The 21,497-nt window shown below is 43.2% G+C and overlaps 2 protein-coding genes across 2 annotated transcripts; both read left to right on the top strand.

Moving 5' to 3' along the window:
- The first annotated feature begins 5,260 nt into the window (after positions 1 to 5,260).
- On the top strand, positions 5,261 to 8,916 carry hoxc13a (homeobox C13a). The gene is made up of 2 exons (XM_088988914.1): positions 5,261 to 6,082; positions 7,827 to 8,916. Exons 1-2 carry the CDS (start codon positions 5,416 to 5,418, stop codon positions 8,081 to 8,083), a joined length of 924 nt encoding a protein of 307 aa, XP_088845040.1. The 5' UTR covers positions 5,261 to 5,415; the 3' UTR covers positions 8,084 to 8,916.
- A 6,988-nt stretch (positions 8,917 to 15,904) lies between these two features.
- Positions 15,905 to 19,625, top strand: hoxc12a (homeobox C12a). The gene is made up of 2 exons (XM_088987649.1): positions 15,905 to 16,566; positions 17,567 to 19,625. Exons 1-2 carry the CDS (start codon positions 15,906 to 15,908, stop codon positions 17,803 to 17,805), a joined length of 900 nt encoding a protein of 299 aa, XP_088843775.1. The 5' UTR covers position 15,905; the 3' UTR covers positions 17,806 to 19,625.
- The last annotated feature ends 1,872 nt before the right edge of the window (positions 19,626 to 21,497 follow it).

Raw genomic sequence — 21,497 nt, 5'->3', positions numbered from 1 at the left:
CTCGACTGTGTTATTTTGTTAGTGAGTTGTTTTTAATCAAAAGAGAAAATAGTTTCTAATCATTTCAAACTCCCACTTATGATTTTAAAACCAGATCCGTGACAAAGAGGCGACCTCTGCCACCACATATTCGGTCCACCTGCATAATGTAATGCGACTGAAATGTCCAGACGATAACGTTTCATGTGAATACAAGCCGGCCTGCTCATAGCATAATGTTACCATACTGATGCCATGACTTTTTTCCCCATGGTGGGACTATTAAACTCTTTCTGATAAAATGAGCTAACCAAAAACATACATTTTAGAATTGAAACTGCGATTGAAGAACCCGACGACTATGTCAATCCAACGTGATGCTGATACAATCGTGATTAAACGAGGGTGACCCCTTATTCGAATATTTGGTCTTGTACGCTCGTCTACGTTGTGATGTGAGTGAAAATTACCAAGAAACTTAAAATTGGTGACAAACTTACTTTTGATAGTCACACTTGTGGATGCCTCTGCTCTACTTGAATTCTTATAAGCTATTTTTGCCGCTCAAAAATGGCATCCAATGTGATCAGAAAAGTAAAATGAAAGTCGCAGTCACACACACCACAGCAAGGGCACTGACGTGCAGTGGTCTGTATTTCCCGTAAAATGAATATGGTCAGTTTGTGTTCATTCATTCATATAGAAAAAGAGAGGCCCCTACAACATTTTCCCTCATTGCTCAGCGCCCATCTACGCGGGTTTGTATGTGTGTATACATTGATGTGCGCTACGTATTCATCGAAGACGTCGATCGGTTGCGTGTTGACTACCGAGAGTATAGCAAGCAAACAAGGCGCCACACTTGTGGACGCCTCTGCTCTACTTGAATTCTTCTAAGCTATTTTTTGCAGCTCAAAAACTGAGATTTCTCTCAGTTTGTGAGACGTGTGCACATACAAGTGGAATTCTCTCCACGCGCAGAGGACAGAATTGACGAGTTTTTGTTGTTGTTGTTGTTGTTGTTGTTGTTGTTGTTGTTGTTGCAAAGAGCCGTGCAAAAGAAATCATGGTCATGCCGTCAAACTTCCTGCGAGGGTAAGACCCATGTAGACAGGCCTTGAGGGGTGCATGGACGACCCCCCTCCTCCCCTCACCCCCTACCATCCCCATGCATGACGCAGTCCCTCTGCAAGGCCATAGCGAAGTTTGCTTCTTAGCTTGTTTACGAGATAGTCCGAGTTGCTGCTTCACGTGTCTGAAATGCAAGGTACAATGAAAAGACACGCACATGCACAATGTGGCAATACGTCGTGGCAATCTAATGCACTTTCTTAAAGATATGGGGCTTCACTTTCTAACTATTTCCACGATAAAACAACGGGCATGTGTTGCGACACTGACCGTGTCCGATGAGCGTTCGTCAGCGCATATTTGCTCTACATTCGTGAAAATCGCAACTTGCATTGATGTCAGATGGCAAACCTGTTGCAGACTGAATCAGAAAAGGCAATTTGCATTTCAAATCACGAGGAAGCGGCAGCGTCTCCCGATTTGCTTGGTCCATAGTCATGTGCGTCAATATCCATTCGTCCAATGTATTCGGCTCTAAATTCCTTTGAGATTGTTGAGAACTGAATTGTAAACATTACAAAACAGAATTGGGCAAAGGAGGGGGGGTCCTTGTTTCCATCTTCAAGTGTGTGTTTGTTGTTGTTTTTATCGTCATTGTTGTTGTTCTGTTTTTCTTGTTTTGTTTTGTATTCACAATTACAATTAAAAACCATGCTACGATGCTAATGCATTAGCATCGTATCATGGTTTTTAATTGTTGTATTGGAATATTATCTCTTTCTGCTCTCGCCTAAATTCTCGCAAACATTACCATTGCTTGGTGCCAGGCAGTCATTTGCTTTGGCTATTTTGAATTTATCAAGGAGGGAAAATATTTATCTATATATGTATCTATGTGTGTGTGTGTGTGTGTGTGTGTGTGTGTGTGTGTGTGTGTGTGTGTGTGTGTGTGTGTGTGTGTGTGTGTGTGTGTGTGTGTGTGTGTGTGTGTGTGTGTGTGTGTGTGTGTGCGTGTTATGTGTGTCCAATGTGTGTATCCTATGTGTGTCTTATGTGTGTGTATCTTATGTGTTTATATTGTGTGTACCAATGTGTGTATCTATGTGTGCATCTATTGGATTGGATTAGATGGGATTGGATATGCCTTTATTAGTCTCACAGTGGAGAAATTTACATTTCACAGCAGCAAAGTCAAAATCTATGTGTGTATCTATGTGTGTGTATCTATGTGTGCATCTATTTATGTATCTATTGCTGTATCTATTGGTGTATCCATGTATCTATCGATGTATCTATTGATGTATCTATTGATGTATCTATTGATGTATCTATTGATGTATCTATCGAAGTATCATTGATGTATCGATGTATCTATCGATGTTACTATCGATGTATCTATAGATGTATCAATGTATCTATCGATATATCAATGTATCTATCGATGTATCAATGGATCTATCTATCGATGTATCAATGGCTCTATCTCTCGAATGGCTCTATCTATCGATGTATCGATGTATCAATGGATCAATGGATCAGTGGATCTATGGATGTATAGATGTATCAATGTATCAATCCCTCCCTCCCTGCCTCCCTCCATCCGTCTATCTATCTATCTATCTATCTATCTATCTATCTATCTATCTATCTATCTATCTATCTATCTATCTATCTATCTATCTATCTATCTATCTATCTATCTATCTATCTATCTATCTATCTACTTACCTACCTATCGACCAATCCATCCATCTATCTCTCATCTGATGATGGACTAAAATAAATATTTTGGTGCACGTTTTATCCTTAAAATTGTGGCATTTACATTAAAACATTAATAATAATCTTCCATTTGATTTCTAAGCGTCTTTCAAAACTCTCAAATATTCTATCTTCTTGATGATTAGGATTTGCAAACCCAATATTATCTTAAAATGTAATTGTGAAAACCAAAATGTCTACAACGAAAAAACTCCCACGTGAGAGCAAAAATGCCCTTTTTGGTAAGAGCAGGGGGAAAATGGTTGTTGGCAAGAGCTTCGTGACTTGCTATAGTGGGAACGTTTGCAGATCAACTCGTGTTGATATACCGTTGCCTTCTCACACAGCAGCAAATGTTCGCGAGTTAACGCCTGGACGGAACTAGTTCGCATCGTGTGAAGTTCATTCTTGTCCGTCTAGACTCTAGACTCTGATTACGACCTTGTTTGTCTGCGTTTTTTACCTTGACCTTGGACTTCCGTGCAACTGCCGCCTATGCGCCCTTCATGCTTGTGTTTTTTCCTTAAGACAAAAGAGCTTTAGTCTCTCTCCTCAAAAGGACACGGGGGCTCTCCTTCCTTCGTGTCGTGCACGCGCACACTACAGCCACATTTCTCATGACAACTGAACACAGAAAAAAACAAAAAAATCTGACAGAGTCGCGTGGTTAACCGGTCTGGCTGCTTCTTTGATACCGGGAGTCAACCCGACTAAAATGCTCATTTTGCAAACAGAACCCTGAGCATTAGCTTAGTTCTTATTCGACAAAACTTCCAGTCCAAAAACCAAGCCGCCAGCTCCATATTAATGCTCAAAACTTTGCAAATCAACGCCTCCACGTCAGCAGATACATGGCGAATTTTCTCGCTTGCCTTTTTTAAAACTGTCACGCCGGTGAATTCAACCCGAAAAAGTATGTTGCAAAATACTTGTGCACTTTGAGAAGGCAGTCTATTCCAGACACAGTTCGTTCCTTGATCGTATTTTCAGGGAATGGTGGGGGGGGGGGGTTATAATCAGAACTCCAACAGTTTGAATGCAGGGAAAATGCAGGCTCTTTTTTTCACAGCTTTCTTGACCCAAACAAAACACGAGTCCTGCTGCCTAGTCAAGGCCTTAACATTTTTTTCAAAACTTTCGCTGCCGGTAAAAGAAAAATGCACATAGAACAAGTATTTTTCTGCGTACACACACACACACACGCACGCACGCACCCCCCCCCCCCCACACACACACACACAGACACACACATGCACTATTATGACTTGCAAAAATGCATTTAAAATACATATATATCAGCACGACATACAAGATTATATCTCTCCAAAATAATCACGTTTCGTGTTTTATTTTTGCAGGTTTTTCTTTGGAACCATGCTATAAAATGGCTGCATAATCCTGACTCCTATCAGTCGATTTACGTCTGTATAAATACACCGAATTTGTGACAGATTTTTATTTCAGATCAGTTAAATGTTTTTAAAATTTGCGGTATTTAATCAGGACACAGACTTTTTTCTTCCGAAAAATGTTGAGATCAACTGAAGACAGACGTCAAAGTCAAATAACATTTGCACAGTATAAATCGTATTTTCAATGAATTCAATTATATATATATATATATATATATATATATATATATATATATATATATATATATATATATATATATATATATATATATATATATATATATATATATATATTAAGAATAGTACGTACAATTCTATGTATTTGCTAGATTTCTGCTTATTTTTCGAGCTAAATGAGTCACCAAGGTGGCCCTATTTGTTTCCTCAAAGGTATGTTTTTTTTTCGTTTTGTTGTGTTTTTTTCCAGTGTTGGAGTGGACGCCTTAGTCATCTCAACAGGTACACAAACTGTGACGCATTTCCAGAAGCGTTTAAGATGAATCAGAATCAGAAAGCCTTTAATCGTCTCACAATGGGGAAATTCAGGGTTGAATCCTGAAAGTGAAGTGTGTATATTGAAGCTTCGCAATGTTCAAACATCTTACGGTCCTTGTTAGTTTGAAAGACGACTTTGGAAGACGATGAATTAACAAAAATCGCATGTGTGTTTCTTCAACACTGTCTGCGCTGAATCCTTTCCCTCCGCGAGTGAGTTTGGAAATGCACTTTTAGCGGAGTGAGCGTGAAAAAAGTGCTCGAAGTGAGAAGCGCTCACCGCCATTGCTGCTTCTTGCCTATTCCGGCCTTCGTCGGTGCTGGGAAGCCGGCTAAAAGGCACAGATTGTTTTCATTTTGCGCTCCCTCCAGCCTGCCCTCCCCCCTCCCAGTGTGCAAACTTGCCTTTAAGGGAGTGAGGTTGGCCGCTCGGAGCCAATGGCAGCGCCGCGAGGCTCGCAAAGGGAAGAGCTGACACACGAGCCAGTGGCTCTTTAAAGGGCTCGCCGGCTAACTGGCTCACTGAGGCTTGTGTGCGCGGAGGCGAGGACCTGTTAGCGTATCACGTGCCACATCCTTAATGAAGTGGACACACGAGGGGCGCCCGCGTGCGCATGCGCCGGGTGCAAAATGTAGTTGGAAATGAGGTGTCCGTCCTGGAGAAGTCGACTTTTAAAAAGCATCGGCAGCCCCTGATATGACGACTTCGCTGCTTGTGCACCCACGCTGGGCGGACACCTTGATGTACGTTTATGAAAAAAGCCCGAATGAGAGCGGGCCGACGAAAAGCCAAACAATGGAGGGACTGAGCGGCAATTGCCCCGCGACCCACTGCAGGGACCTGATGTCGCACCCCGCCCTGGGACGGCACTCGGGCACCATCGCCACGCACCACCAGAGCTCCGTCTATTCGGATATTTCCTCGCCGGACCCGGCTCGCCAGTGTCCCGCCCCGCAGTCGTCCTCGGGCGCCTCGCTGGGTTACGGCTACCCGTTCGGGGGGCCCTACTACGGCTGTCGGCTGTCCCACTCGCACAACGTCAACTTGCAACAGAAGCCGTGCTCGTATCACCCGGCGGACAAATACGCCGAGCCCACCACGGCGCTGCCCAGCGACGAGCTGGCGAGTCGGCCCAAAGAGTTTGCCTTCTACCCGAGCTTCGCCAGCTCGTATCAGGCCGTCCCGGGATATCTGGACGTGTCTGTGGTGCCCGGCATCAGCGGCCACCCCGAGCCGCGACACGACGCCCTCATCCCCGTGGAGGGCTACCAGCACTGGGCTCTCTCCAACGGCTGGGATGGGCAGGTGTACTGTTCCAAGGACCAGACGCAGTCCGGCCATCTGTGGAAGTCCCCATTTCCAGGTAAAGCACACGTGCAATGTCGCCTTCCTCCTCGTCGTGATTTTATTTAGCTTTTTAATGCTGCTGTTGTCAGTGGTGGTAGTGGTGGTGCTAGTGGTGGTCGTGGTGATGGTAGTGTTTCCCCCTCCATCTTACATTTTTCTTATTGAGCTGTTTTTTTTTAACGAGTGGACACGTTTTACACTGTGATTTGTGTCTTCAAATTTTAATGTGATCGCTCCCATTCAACTACAAAATCCATTCAAACACACACACACACACACAGTTTCCACGAAGGTGCTAGCCAAACCAACACGTCCCCCAGCCTCCATGAATGTATTTCGCGAGACGGACTTTGCTCTCTCAAGGCTTCCTTGCTTCGAATTGTACCCAACCTCACATCACGCTGGTTATCGGAGAGAAAAAAAATGATAAAAACTCGATGGCAGTGCACTACATGGCCTGACCTACGAAAGCAAGTTGCTGAGGTCATGTGATGGATGAACACAAGTTGAGTTCAGTCACGCAGAAGAAGCAAGAGCAGGGCAAACCTTTGGCCCTTTATGACAAGATAGCGACTAGAAGCTTGTTTGGACTATGCCAATAAACCTCAACGCGCTGTGATGGCTTGCATACATCAGGACCCACTTGTGTTACACACACACACACACACACACACACACACACACACACACACACACACACACACACACACACACACACACACACACACACACACACACACACCACACACACACCACATGCACACACAATTTCCAAGAAACGTTCATCGGATCACCTGCCTTATTGTAAACGATGAATTTGCCCACTCGTGTCAAATGGCTGATAATCATGTAGACAACTTTTTGACTCTAAAATGGCAGCATCTGTGCTGTTTTGATAATGTGAATGAAAAAAAAAACATAAATAAAAGCATAAACAGTCGCCTCCGTAAATAGACTGCAAAATGAGAAACGCAAAGCAGATTTGTTTAGTTTAGTATTTTCACTAGCAACCACTGTTTTTGCTTTAAGATGACTTTGCCAGGATGCACCCATTTCGTTGGCGAGGGTCTTTAACGCTGTCATCAATTTAGAAGACCATTTTCCCTGGTCCACGAGACTACATACAGTTTTACAACAATCGTGTCAACCAAATACTATATATTTATTTTTAATTCTTTTTTATATCCTGTTACATTGGACGGAATATGTAGATATGACGTCACAATGTCCACGTTTCGACTTTTGAAGCTGTTCATATTAATTTCACGGGCAATCCAGATTTCAAACGATTGAAAACTCGAATGAAAGTGCTTGTGAAGCGCTTTGGTGCAAAAAGGGTCTTTTAGATGGCCGCAATATGGTGGCGTGGATAACGTGAAGGCCTCGGGTCGCTTCACGACTCGTTGTTTGTGCTTGACGGTGTTACCCACAATTCCTTGGGACACCTCGATGCACAAATCACACGCCATTGGTTTAATTTGAGCTCACCGGGTTTGACATTGACGTGTAGCATACAGAAGGTATTTTGTCGTGATATGAACTACAGACAATCGGTCTTTAGTCTACGTTATTTTTTTCAAAAAACAACGTATCTCGTTATGTGATTCAGCCGTGTATGCAAATAATGTGCGCCGGGACTCGTTAGATGAACGATCAAGCGGCTTCGTCCGCCCGTTTGCCTTCGGCAGTCAGGTAATGTTTTGCGCGTGTTATTGGACGCGTGTTTGACCTTGCCCTTGTCTCCTTGTGTCCGAATGCAGATGTTGTGCCGCTGCCGCCTGAGGTGAGCAGTTACCGGCGCGGCCGTAAAAAACGCGTGCCTTACACCAAGGTGCAGCTGAAGGAGCTGGAGAAGGAATACGCGGCCAGCAAATTCATCACCAAAGATAAGAGGAGACGCATCTCGGCCGCGACCAATCTCTCGGAGCGTCAAGTCACGATCTGGTTCCAGAACCGGCGCGTCAAGGAGAAGAAATTCGTCAGCAAATCCAAGAACAATCACCTGCACACCACTTGAGGAGCCGGCGGTGACCTGCTGCGTCGCTTTTACCTCCGCTTGCGGGAAGAAGACGGAGAGCAACGAGCATCTTGCTTTTGTTTTTAAGTTCACTTCCATCTTCATCAAAATAACACACGGCCCGACCGCTTTCAACTTGGAAGACCAAGTCTCCCAAAAAACTGTGAAAATACCCAAAATGGACTCCATCTTTGTTTTATATGACTGTATATATATATATATAAATATAAATATATAATATTTAAAACGATATATGTAATTCAAAGTCTTGCGTGTTTTTTTTTCTTTTTTTGATGATCAAGAAGATGATGGTGATTATTATTATTTTCATAATTCTCTCAAACCAAATAAAAAAAGGACTGATGACGTTTTTAAAAAACATGACTGATGTTTTCTGACTTTAATTTGATTGTTGATGCTTTTTTTAAATCGCCATACGGACAGGAATGCTTGGCACTTCATGTCATGTTGCACCCAAAAAGATTTTAACACCCTCAACGATAAAATAAAAATATGATCAAGAAAAAGAGGAATATTTGGGGTGAACTGTTCTATTCTTTTTTTTTGCCCCGTTGAATTCAAAAGCGATGATCATCTTCGCGGAACTGTTTGTAATTCTTAGGCTGCGATGTTGTTTATCTGTGTAGTGCAATGCCTTTTTTCATTATTTAAATTCATGTTACGTATGGCCGAAGTGTATACTCGAGTATCCAGTGCCTGTATGTTCTCTTTTTTCTGATTTCTCTTCGTTTTTTTTTGTTTGTTTGTTTTGTCAAGAAGGACTCTGTCATGCATCTGCAATGATTGTAAAGCATTAAAGTCAGTGAGTACTACACCTGGATGCACACGCCTTTTATTCGTCGCGCCGAGCTTGTAACTTTGCTGCACTATGCCGTGACGGTCTCATAAATACACGATGATGACGATGATCAACTATTCCAATCAGTCAGCCGCTGCATGGCACACACGCTCTTTGCTTGCTGCAGCCTGTGGCGTGCGCGCACGCTTTCGCGCGTGCTCGGAGATGAAACAGATGAATCCAAAGTCTTCCCCTGCGGTTATGATTAGCTGGCCGGCCTGCTGGCGCCTTACGACGTCTTGTCGCTCGTTTTTGCAGAGAGGCTGAACGATGCACATTTTCCAGCCGGACATATTTGTTGGGTGCACATCCTCTGAAATTAGCCGCATTCCACACACTCTTGCCTTTCTTGTTGATTTAAAAATACATTTTATATCGTAATCGGGGTTATTATGATTATTCTCATTACTATTCTCGTTTTTTACGATTCTGATTATTATTTGGCGATTTGTTGATTGACATAGTACAGACGATTATTTTGGTTCCTGGAAATTAAATTGCTGTAAATGTGCAGAAAACGACGAGTAGCAATTTGTATTTCTACATATTTTCTTTTTCTCGTGTTTCTCTGTTGTAATTGGCTTTTATTTTCCAGTTGGCTTTTTTGTGCATTTCTTGTTTTAAATGACAAAAACGGAATCGTGACACAGTTGCGGAGTTGTACACACGCATTGTTTGATTTTTGGACGACAAAATATATTGGCCACGTATTCATAACAGCAGGTGATTTATTTGGATTTTCAATGACATTTTTAGATATATTTGGAAACCGTTTAGACATTTTTCCCCTTTGTGGTAGAATTTCCATTCCGATTCAATTCAAGATTAAAATGTCGACGAATAGACGCCATTGAGACTCGAACTCAACACAAGAATTATTTTCGCACAAAGCACACCAAAAAGTGTTCACTGTTGTTCTTTAATCGGTTGTTGTTTCTTTTAACTAAAATGCACCGTGGTTTTATTTAATAGGCTGGGAAAAAAACAAATGCAACGAGAGTTGTTTTCGGTTTGAGGAAACGTGTTTTACTACCAGCACAGCCCCCCCCCCCCCGGTTCTTAAATGTCAACTTTGAGGTATAGAAAAGTAGGAAGTTTGTGTGCCGTCTCGCCACGGCAATTTCAAGCATGCAACTTTAGATGAGTTGATGTTACCTATTTTTTCATTTGCGCTTTTTATTGGTCTGAATAATCGATAAGTGTTGGGCGTGATGACTATTTTCCTGCCTGCGTTTATTTGATGAGTGAAATGTAGCGACGTATCCCGTTGGAAATAAAATAAGCTGTCATTATTGCCGAGTTGCAATCTGCTTGGCCATTTGTTGCCTGCCCCCCTTTACCCCCGGCCCCCCAATCTCACCGGATCGTCTTCGGTTTGTTGACTGCCATTCGAGATGTGGTTGCTTTTTGACGCTGCACTTTTGAAGCAGTTGTGCGAAAAAGTTGTGGCTTTTACCCTTGACCATGACTATGCAGTCACTTTGACCTTGACATGGCGGCAGATTGTGCATAATAAATAGAAGGCTGGACACCGACGCAGGCGGTTTGTTTGTGGCCAAACAAGGTGTTATTTCCCCGTCTAGACAGACGAGCTTAATGGCATGCCATAAATGCATAAAAAGGGGGGAAGTAAGGCGAAATCCTCTCGACGCTTTTCTAACCATCACTTCGGGGCCTTCCATTAACATTTGGTCTCTGCACTTTTGTATTTTTTGCTCTCCTGACAGAAGTGCTCTCACAAGTGCTTTTCGTCTGCCGAGGTGGACACCGTGGAGCACTACGCAGACCCGAAACGGCCATGGCGGCGACGAGGGGACTTCGTGACGTCGTTCCTGAAGCGAATCGCCAGTCAAGGTACCAAGTTGCTCTGTTTTTTTCTTCTCCTGCAGCTTCGACGTGGCGGTTTTGCTTCGCTGCGTCTCACAAATGGCGCTAAGCACTTTGAACAGCTTCGAGGCCAATTTCAAGTCATGTGATATGCTTGTCCTTATTCGTATAGTTTTTTTCCTCCCGAATCCCGCAGTGTGTTATATTTGCATAGTTATATTCAAATTATAACGTGTACAAAGTTGTTGAGCAATTGAGCTGCAAATATTTTCGCAAGTCGTATCAATTAGCCACATCACCCGAATGAACATTTGTTTATCTTGGAAGACTCCCGTATGTATTTTGTGGCATTATAAATTGCCTTAATCAAATATTGTACAAGTTTGATTGCCATAAGCAATACCAAACTCAAGTTTGGGACGTTAAAAATGTTCTTTCTCCTCCTCCCCCCACTATGTAACCATTTCATGTGCACCTGGAGCACGCGGGTGCTCAGGCGCAAAAATAAAATAAAAAAAACAAAACAAAAAAACAAATGAATTTTAAAAAATAGAATAAATGTGTAAAGGTTGAAACATGCTATATGAGGGCTCGTGGTAACAGTATTGGTGAGAGTTTGTTTGCTTCCCAAACAATAAATTTCACCCTATCAATTTATGTGATGAGCTTCAAAATGAAACTGGTCCAGGTTGTGCCTTATACTTGCTTACTCAGTCTCATTTTCTTTTATTAACGACTGCTAGTAGCATTTCTCTCTCTCTCTCTCTCTCTCTCTCTCTCTCTCTCTCTCTCTCTCTCTCTCTCTCTCTCTCTCTCTCTCTCTCTCTCTCTCTCTCTCTCTCTCTCTCTCTCTCTCTCTCTCTCTCTCTCTCACTCACTCACTCTCCCCCTCTCTCTGTTTGTGTGTGTGTGTGTGTGTGTGTGTGTGTGTGTGTGTGTGTTAGGGAAAGAGGGGGCTGAGGGGGTAGAGCTGCAGGTCTTGTACGGGAGCGATGAAAAGGGGGCTGATAACCTCTGGTGGCGAGCAAGGGAAAATATCAGGAAGTGCTGCCTGCTGCTATGCAAGCAAAAAAATGTCAGCCCTGCACAGTGGTAGTTTGTTCGCTTGGTGTTTAGCTTTCTTACTTTTGACTTATTGCTAGACTCAGTTGGACAGGGAGCAAAAAAAGAAAAGAAAATACAATAAATATATTTTTTATTTTGTAGAATTCGAGTTCTATTTCATGCATGTGAGATTTCCACACACATTCTACACGGCCACTTGTATGGAATGGCCCTTTTAATATCAATTGCAGTATAGAAATAGGATATTTCTTTTTATACCGCACAATATACTTCACATTGCATTGCCTATTGATTTGTCACTTTTAATTTGAAAATGCATATAAGATCCTTCCACGTAGGAAATTGTTTCATCATGTGTGGGTGGCGTTTTGCATTCTTATTTTAAAGGCTCCACAGTAAGGCTTTTTTTGTTTTAATTTTCAGCATGCTGGCCCCTAACCTGAAATTTTAGTTGCATACGTGTACTTAAAATTGACTTGCTAATTAATAAGCATTAGCACCATTTTGTGTCACTGGATTGGTGATAAACGGGCTTTTTTAGGTTTGGAGCACATGTTTGTCAACAACAAAAACAAATAAAGAATAGTCGTGATTTAAAAAAAAAGAAAGACGATGAAAAAAGAACGAAATTCGCGAAGACTGCACTTACATGAGTTGATGAAAATTATCCTTGCATGGTCTCAAATTTGTGGAGGGAAATGTCTTCATTTCAGGCTGAATTATTATTAATGGTGGCTTTGACGTGCATGCGTGATTAATTTAAATAAACAAATTCGGCTCACTCAAACAAGAATTTACATAACATCACAATATAGTTACCGGATTATGCTGCCATTCATATATTATCACTGAATTCAATTATTGTAGTTTTAAAATATAAAACTGATAAGAATCAGAACGCCTTTAATAGTCCCGCAATGGGGAAATTTGCATTGCACAACAGGCAATTTGAAAGGGGCTGAAAAGATAAAAAAAAGTATTTTATGGACAAAAGAAAATGTCATAAGACTGAAATGTACAACTATACAAAAAAGTTTTATAAAAAGAACTGTACATAGTGCAAAGTATAAAAATATATTAAAGTATAAAAATCATATTTGATATGTATAACTGGATTGACTCGACTAGAAAAGTTTTCCTATCAAAGTGACGGTCAAGTTCAATTGTTTATTTTGCGTTCATTTATCGGCAAATTGGGAACAACTTGAGAATGGGGGGCTCCTGTATAAAGCTCATGTTCGGACTCTGGTCCAAATATATTTTTTGATGCATATTATTTGAAAAACTCGTGTCTTGCTGATACGCAGTGTGGTTGCTGTCATGGGACACGTTCGTCGCTTATTCCAGGTGTCTTTTTCAAGTGAAACTAACACTTGCTGCTAGGAAGTCTTGGAGGGACCTTTAAAAAAGGCAAAAGGGATTGCCCAAGGCCATAACAACCTGCCTGGTTGAATCAAAGAGAGAAAATGGAGAGAAAGGCCCTTTGTTTTGGGGGGCTATTGCCCTGTCTGGCCACCACCAATGGATTCCAGCAGGCTAATTCCATTATCGAGGCGACGCTGTACTAGACAGTGACCTTGACTGTCTCTATGCTCGATATGCTTGGCCCCCCTTTTTAAAATCCAGCCCCCCCTCCCAAACCCCCTAACGAGAGCAAAAGGCAAATGGGTTTCTGCCGGGGAGTTTAGCATGACATCATTCCGAGAGTGCGGGAGATGCCCCGAGCGAAGGCAGCCGTCGCACTGGCTTGAAAGTCAAATTTGCGGACGTTTTGGGGGAGCAAAAGAAGCAGCAGCGGAGGAGGAGGACGCCCAACGCCGGCCCTCTTCCGTCCAAGGTAAAGAGGCGACTTGAGCATTCGGCTCGACTCACGCTGCGAGCCCAAGTAGCTCGTGTGGCTGCTGACTTGCTCCTCATGGAGGCCACGTCACACTCCATTCTTTGGCGTTTTTTGCTATAGATGTGTTATGACAATTGAGCTTGACGCGACACACCAGGACGCCGAATTCGCTGTGATGAAAAATATCCGCAGAAGCAGTAGCGGCGTAGCTACCTATTTGAAATCTACACGTAAAGCCTTTTTGAAGTACACTGTGTGTTTATTTACTTTGCTGCAATGAGATAAAACACCAGGTTTGAAATTTTAACTGGTTTCCCAAAAAAAGGTTTTTGCATAACACCGTATGAGCACGTCAGGATCGCTTTGGAAAGAAGGAGCTCTCACATCATTGTTAACGACTCACTGAAACCCTGGAGTTGTTGTTCGAGGTTTTTTAAATTTATTATTTTTTTTTTATTCATTCTTTGCATTTTAAACGTATCACGTGACTGTAGAGTGCCATTGAGAGTTTATGAATGAAAGGCGCTTACAACTAAAATGTAATAATATTATATACAGTTGATGCTTTATGTGCACCAACTTGTTCATGCATACACAGACTCTCTCTCTCTCTCTCTCTCTCTCTCTCTCTCTCTCTCTCTCTCTCTCTCTCTCTCTCTCTCTCTCTCACACACACACACACACACACACACACACACACACACACACACACACACACACACACACACACACACACACACACACACACACACACAATAAACACACACGCATACAATAAACATGCGCGAGGAAACACACATTGGCATAGCACAGACTTGTAACATCAAAGTAACATTCCTCATCATTTATCATCGCTAGTCAACCCGTATGTCGAACATTTGTTTCTAAACTTTGACCATTTTGTTTATTTTGAGTTCAAAACCAAGTTCGGGCCACCGTGAACTTGGCTTCGTCGTGCAAAAGCGCGCCGCTTACGGCGATTATATTGTGTTTAAAAAAAATACCTATAGCTTCTTTAGCTTTGATTTAATTACGTTTATTAACGGTGTAGTTTGGCATTAATTCGTAACAAAATGGCTGTTATGTGCAATATTTGTATACAACTTCACTGGGCAATTGTGCAGTTGTTGCAGAATAATTCTGAAGGGTGCGAGTGGATTCTGTGGGCCTGGCTGTGCAAGTTGCGTGCGAATGTTGGTGCGTGTTGGGAACTTTTATGTTCATGATAGGGCAAAATCATTACTGATCTTTTCTTTTTTCTCCATTTTCTTTCTTGCTGCTATTATTATTATTATTATTGTTTTTTTTTTATTCAAGATGCTCAGATTTTTTTGTGTGTGGAGAAGCGACTCCACAAATCAACTAATTAACGCAGACGGAAAGTCTGAGTTAGGTGTCCCCTGTTATCCTGTAAAAATCATATAAAAGAATTGCGAGAAGGGCTAACAATCCCACCAGAGTTAGTCGGGGGGGGGGGGCTTTATTGGAGTGATCTGTTAAACTTGTTCATGTGAGGTGTGCTATAGAATATACGCTCTTAAAGAAACCTTATAGACCCCCCCATTACCACACACACACACACACACACACACACACACACACACACACACGGGCAATTTTTTCCCCACTAACTTCAACCTGCTGACCCTCTCTTACTGTAAATACGGCAATGAGCATCAGTCCTTTCTTTTAAAACAAGCTTGTAAAGTTGGGACATCACGTCTTTTATGTGACAAGGAATTCAACCATAATTTTGGTACAAGATGCCACATGCAAAGCCTCATCGAAAAGGGGTGGGGGAGAGGGGATGGGGTGAGACACCGTTTTCATGAGATAGACAGAGCGTTTAACAAAAAAATAAAAACTTTTGCCAGCTTGTAAAAAATATTAAACGACAACGTGGCCAATTCCTTGAGTAAAAAGGGTTTAAAAAGACTAAAAAAAACAGGAATTGGATCTGTTGGTCTCACGATTCAAGTCAAGAAAGAAACAAGCTTGTAGATTTTTTTATAAAAAAGCTTTATGGTATTTTCAAAAAGGCATATAAAGCTCAGCTATAGAGACGTGAATGTTTTGTTTTGCCTGAGACTGAGCGAGTGGGTGGGACCCCGTGGAGCCCAAGTTGGCCTAGACACGTGGTCTGAGGCTGACCAATCAGACGCCCCCCCAGGTTTAACTATGTTAAATGTCAGATTGCAATAAACTAGAAGCTGTTGGTCGGGCCCGCGGAAATGGGCGAGCATAATCTCCTTAATCCGGGCTTTGTGGGACCTTTGGTAAACATCCACACCGGAGACACCTTTTATTTCCCCAATTTTCGAGCCTCGGGGGGACAACTGGCGGGGCTACCGTCTCTTTCCTACCCCAGGAGGGACAACGTTTGCTCCCTCCCGTGGAATCCTACGGAGCCGTGCAATGGATACTCCCAGTCCTACTTCAGCAGCCCGGTCTCCATTAACCCCTCGTTCAACCGCTCGTGCGAGATCAGCAGAGCGGAGGAGGCCAAGTGTTACTACGGCAACGGCGCCAGGGAGACCTGCGGCGGCGGAGGCGGCGGAGGCGGCGGCGGAAGCGCAGGCGGCGGTGCAAGCTCGGGCTCGGGCTCAGGTGGCCTCAAGCGGGAGGACAGAGCGAGGGACACATCCTCCTCATCCCTAACATCAGAGCACGGGATGCACGCCGGCATCGGCGCCGCAGCCGCAGTGGCGGCGGCCGCCTTCGCCAAATACGAGTACGGCAACGAGCAGCTGACGCAGGACCCTCCGTCCTGCCAGTCCATGGAGTCCGACTCCAGCTCGTCCTTACTCAACGAGAGCAGCAAGCCCCCGTCCGGTGACACGCAGAGCCTGGTGTCCCCGGCCAGCCACGCCAACAACATAGCCGTGGGCGGAGGTGGGTGCCGCTTGACATTTCACAAGGGGGCGCGTGGGGCTAAGCAGCTTTTCGTTTGATTTTCTTGTCGTTGTTCGAGTATAGCTTAACTGCACATGCACGAGTGCAGAAAAGCGTCAATTAGTGCGGCAATGTTGTGCAGACTGCAAAAAGGACTTGCGCGGTGCGTACACGCCACTAGGGGTTGCCCTAAAAATGCTCCACACGCCACGAGCCTTTTCTTCTTTTTTTTCTTGGCGTCCCCTCCACGTCGGAGCCCCCCTTTTCCAAAAGACAGCATCTTTGTCACCGTGCTCCCACGCTTGCATGCATGTGACTTTTGTCTTGTCGCAAAGTGGCGCGCCCACGGCTACGACGCACTTTAATTAACCAAAACAAGAAATATATGAAAAAAGAAAAACAGAGAGAGAGAGAGAGAAAGAGATCCGCCCCGCTTCACTGCCTCCAGACTATTTTTCTCTCTCTCACTTTCGCTTGTTTTTAATGACTTGTAAACGGGATTATTATCAGTCGCATGTAGACGAGGCTAATTTAACACGCGGTCGCAGACGTTGGCAAATAAAGACAACGCGGCTAAATTGTCACGTGAATGCAACTTTAACTGCCACAATAAAACTTTTTGCACTACTGCTATATGCCAGAGGAAGATGCAAGGAACACCATCTAGTATTTTGAAAAATATCTCCTCCCATTGCTTCTTTAAAGACGCTATCTGTGCATTCGACGTCCCGTGCAGGAACTAGCTACTTGCTTTTATATAGGCTTAATTTCTCTCGTAGCTAATTTATAGTTAACAGTTAAACAGCTTCTTATTTGTGGCGATTGCTCAATGAAATATTCCGTCGAGTGAGTCGCCAGTAAGCCGACGTGCCTCCAGACTCACCCTAACCTTGGAGGTGACCGTGATTTTGCGTTATGCAGCTCGACATGAACTTGCTCCAAATTCCGTTCTTCCCTCCTCCACCTCCTCCTCACCACCTATGTCTTCTTCCCCATCCAGGTGCCCCCTGGTACCCAATGCACACGCGGACCAGGAAGAAACGCAAACCTTACTCCAAACTTCAACTGGCCGAGTTGGAAGGCGAATTCATGCTGAACGAATTCATCACCAGACAGCGACGGAGGGAGCTCTCCGACCGGCTCAACCTGAGCGACCAACAGGTGAAGATCTGGTTCCAGAACCGCAGGATGAAGAAGAAGAGACTCATGCTAAGGGAACAAGCTCTGGCCTACTTTTAGTGCCCACGCGCTGCTGCAGAAGGTTAATCGGCCAGAGAAAAGAAAGAAAGAAAGAAAGAAAGAAAGAAAGAAAGAAAGAAAGAAAGAAAGAAAGAAAGAAAGAAAGAAAGAAAGAAAGAAAGAAAGAAAGAAAGAAAGAAAGAAAGAAAGAAAGAAAGAAAGAAAGACAGAAAGAAAGAAAGAAAGAAAGAAAGAAAGAAAGAAAAAACGCAAAACTAAAAGTAGCCCAATCTTCTGTGCTCACTCACGTGGTTTTTAAACGCATGCACGGCCTCTGCTTCATCTTTTTTCAAGAAAGTTCTGTTCGAACCAGTCTATGAAATTCAATCATTGCTATCATCGCACTAATTTAGAGGGAGCTTCAGTCAAGTCAACTCCCCAATTTGAGGGAAAAGCAAAGAGCCGAATTTCACCCCCCCACCGTCCCCCCCCCCCAACACCCCCAATTGCTCTTTTGAGCAACATCCAAAACAAAGCTAAACATTCAAAAGGACCGCCAGGACTCGAGTGGTTGCATCCAAGCATCAATCTACTAATGTGATTAAATCGCAGAGGGGGGGTTGCCCCCCTCTGCCCACACACAATCTAGTATAGTTTAGGCTGCGTGGTGTGGGCACGTTCACGGTCACGGGCAGGAAGTGTGCAAGTGTGCAGGAGGACATCCACGCCAAGTCCAACAAATAAAGGCAGGTTCGCCATCTTTTTTTTCGTGTACTTTACAATGATTATGCACATCCGCTGTCATTGTATTGCTTTCTACCTATGGAGAAGTGCTGTATGTACTTTTGTTAAAGGGAGTGAGGAGGGGGCTAATATTTTAGTTGACAGCATATAATCGTCAAATGAAAAAAATCCGTGTCCACAATTGACATCATGGTGCATTTAAGGCCTAGTGGTGTCATTTTCGCCTCCTCCGGGCCTTAAACTGGATTTCAGATTTTGTTTTTTGATGCTCATGATCACTAGATATTTTGCGAATAATCATACCAGCACTATGAATAATAACGAGAGCAATCGTCCATAAGAAGTATTCGTGTGTGTGTGTGTGTGTGTGTGTGTGTGTGTGTGTGTGTGTGTGTGTGTGTGTGTGTGTGTGTGTGTGTGTGTGTGTGTGTGTGTGTGTGTGTGTGTGTGTGTGTGTGTGTGTGTGTGTGTGTGTACGAATGCAGTCGAACGAGTAACGCGTGTAGCAAGTGAGCAGTGTATTTGCAGCATGACATAACTGTGAAAGTACTCCAGGTCGGGCCACTTTTCATGTAGTTGACGCGTTTGTCTTCGGAATTTATCTGTGAGTGTGTATTTTTTTATTTTTCGTCCAATTTCCGAGGCGACTCTGCTGTGGAGAGCACGGAAAAGCTCGTTGGCGTTGTTCTTTGAGGAGCTCGACGTCCTCCTGCGACCTTCTACTCGTGTATAACTTTGTCTCGCAATGTCATGACACATGTGACTCGATTGTGTGGATCACCCGTTCCACGCCGTGTATTTTGGTGCTTTTCTTTGAATCGTCTTGAACAATTTAATACTGTCGCATTCCGTGAACCTTATTTGTGGTCGTGCGGCGGCGGGAGTTGCAAATGTGCACGGCCTCTTCTTCCGTGGTCCTATAAATACATACTGGCACAAGTTTGAAAATGGACAAAAATGTGTCCCCCCCAAAATGTTCCGTGTTAATAGCTGTTTGGTCTGGTGGTTCCTTTGCTTTTTGGGCCCTTCATTTGCATTGCTTTCTTTGCGCTTGTAAGGATTGCTCCATTGTCTTGTATAGTCATGATATGAATGTATATGCGTACGGTCTTCAATAAACAGAATATTGCAACGTCCCTCGGTCTTGTCACTTATCGTCCGAGTTGTACTGAAGGGACCCCAAATTTGGAACAATAGTAGTAGAGGACGAATAGGGCGGGTTTGCATATAATCTATATATTGTGAACCCAAAGCTGCGCAGGTTGGCCTTTCTTTATTGGGACTGCCTGAAAACAAACGCACACGACTGAGGTGGGCCCGCCCTAGAATAATGAAAAAAAAAACAAAAAACAAAACAGCAACACTTGCAACTTCACATGTTCTCCAGAGGTGCATGCCTTTAGCTGATATGTTATTCTCGATCAATATATCTCGATCAATATATATATATATATATATATATATATATATATATATATATATATATATATATATATATATATATATATATATATATATATATATATATATATATATATATATATATATATTAATGCTGCGTATAATGTGAATCTCCATAGGAAGGCTAATGGAAATTAGCATTGAGGTTATTAAACATGAAAAAAACACACTCACATTCAACAATATTAGTTTGTCATCTGTTTTGTTAAACGCTTTATTAGTTACAGCTGTTGTGAAAGCCCTATATCAGGATGAATAGTCTTGTCGTGTCCTTGAGAGTTTTGAAAGGCGCTTCGAAATAAAATGTATTATTATCCTTGTTATTATTATATATAGGATGAAATGTAAATGTATAAAATAAATGTAAAATGTCCGGTATGTGTATGTGTTTTTAACAAGACTTCCTTTCAATTAGAACTTAATACGGGTACTCTTTTGCAAGGCTATAATGGTGCCGCTAAACACGAAACAGCTCTGTAAAGTCACTAATGGTGTTACACCCCGGTGCTCCATATAAACAGGCCCAGTGGACCCACTCTTTTTTTTTCTTTTTACATACATGCACCCCCTCGTGCCCTGGTTTGCACCGGTGGTGCGTACATTTGCATAAGAAGCGATGAAGCGATAAAAGTCGGCCTTGTCTGCTACGTACCGTTGCAGTCAGTCACCAAAGCTCAGTCAAGTATATGATAGTTCGTGTGGCTGTATGTCTCAAGTCCAACACGAGCATACGTTAGCGTCCAGCATTGTGAGCCTTTGTTGTTGTGTTTTCGGCCCACCTTCGCTCGAATAGTTATAATCGACACTAGGCAACGCTCTATTTTCTTATTAACCTCAGTGCTCGTGGTCATTCGTGTCAGGACACGCACCGCTGTGGGCAAAGTGTTGCATCGTGCTATACAGCGACCTCGCTTGAGTTTGATTTTCACACTCAAATTAGTTCGATCTAATCACACAACATGCAGACATCGCAGTGTTGACAAACAAACGTTGTATTGGCGTTACGGCGACCGAATCCCGTGTCCCGTGTTTACGGACGCTGGTGTCCGAAAATGAGAACGTTCCACCTCGCAATACTTGCTTTGTGGCGCGCGGATGATGACAAACAGCTGGAGATGTGCTTTGGATTCAAGAATCATCCACGTCAAAGTTCTCCTATATATATCCGGTTGACGTTTGGAATCCGCGACAGTTCCACGCTGAAAAACCAACAACAACAAACAAGTTCTCGCCCGCATGCGGTGGCCCAAGTGTCATTTGATGGACGCTTCCGTTTTCATTTCACTCTTTTCCTTTGAATGTGCAAATCATGCTGCGTTAGCATGCAACAGATGCGAAGGAACCGCGTCTGCGAGCAAACTGCTTCGAGCTTGAAGTGTATATTATTCATAGCAGTCAGGTTTGTCGCCGTCTCTATAAAAAGTGACGCCTTGGTATTTGTTTGTTGTTGAAGGTGCTGCATAAAATATTCCATCTCGTTGCTGACTTGGCCTGCACATGCACTTCTGGAGGGCACAATCCCAAACGGCCAAGGTCAATCATATATC

The sequence above is a fragment of the Hippocampus bargibanti genome, linkage group LG01 (assembly GCF_051943395.1).
Source record: "Hippocampus bargibanti isolate YZ-2025 linkage group LG01, ASM5194339v1, whole genome shotgun sequence".
Lineage (NCBI taxonomy): Eukaryota > Metazoa > Chordata > Actinopteri > Syngnathiformes > Syngnathidae > Hippocampus > Hippocampus bargibanti.
Note: the sequence above shows the minus strand (reverse complement) of the source record. Positions and strands in the feature narration are given on the sequence as shown.

Excerpts from the sequence above, each read along its gene's own strand:
- hoxc13a (XM_088988914.1), top strand. The coding sequence starts at position 5,416 with ATGACGACTTCGCTGCTTGTGCACCCACGCTGGGCGGACACCTTGATG. Across the intron at positions 6,083-7,826 it reads GTGGAAGTCCCCATTTCCAG|ATGTTGTGCCGCTGCCGCCT; the intron begins GTAAAGCACACG and ends GTCCGAATGCAG.
- hoxc12a (XM_088987649.1), top strand. The coding sequence starts at position 15,906 with ATGGGCGAGCATAATCTCCTTAATCCGGGCTTTGTGGGACCTTTGGTA. Across the intron at positions 16,567-17,566 it reads CAACATAGCCGTGGGCGGAG|GTGCCCCCTGGTACCCAATG; the intron begins GTGGGTGCCGCT and ends TTCCCCATCCAG.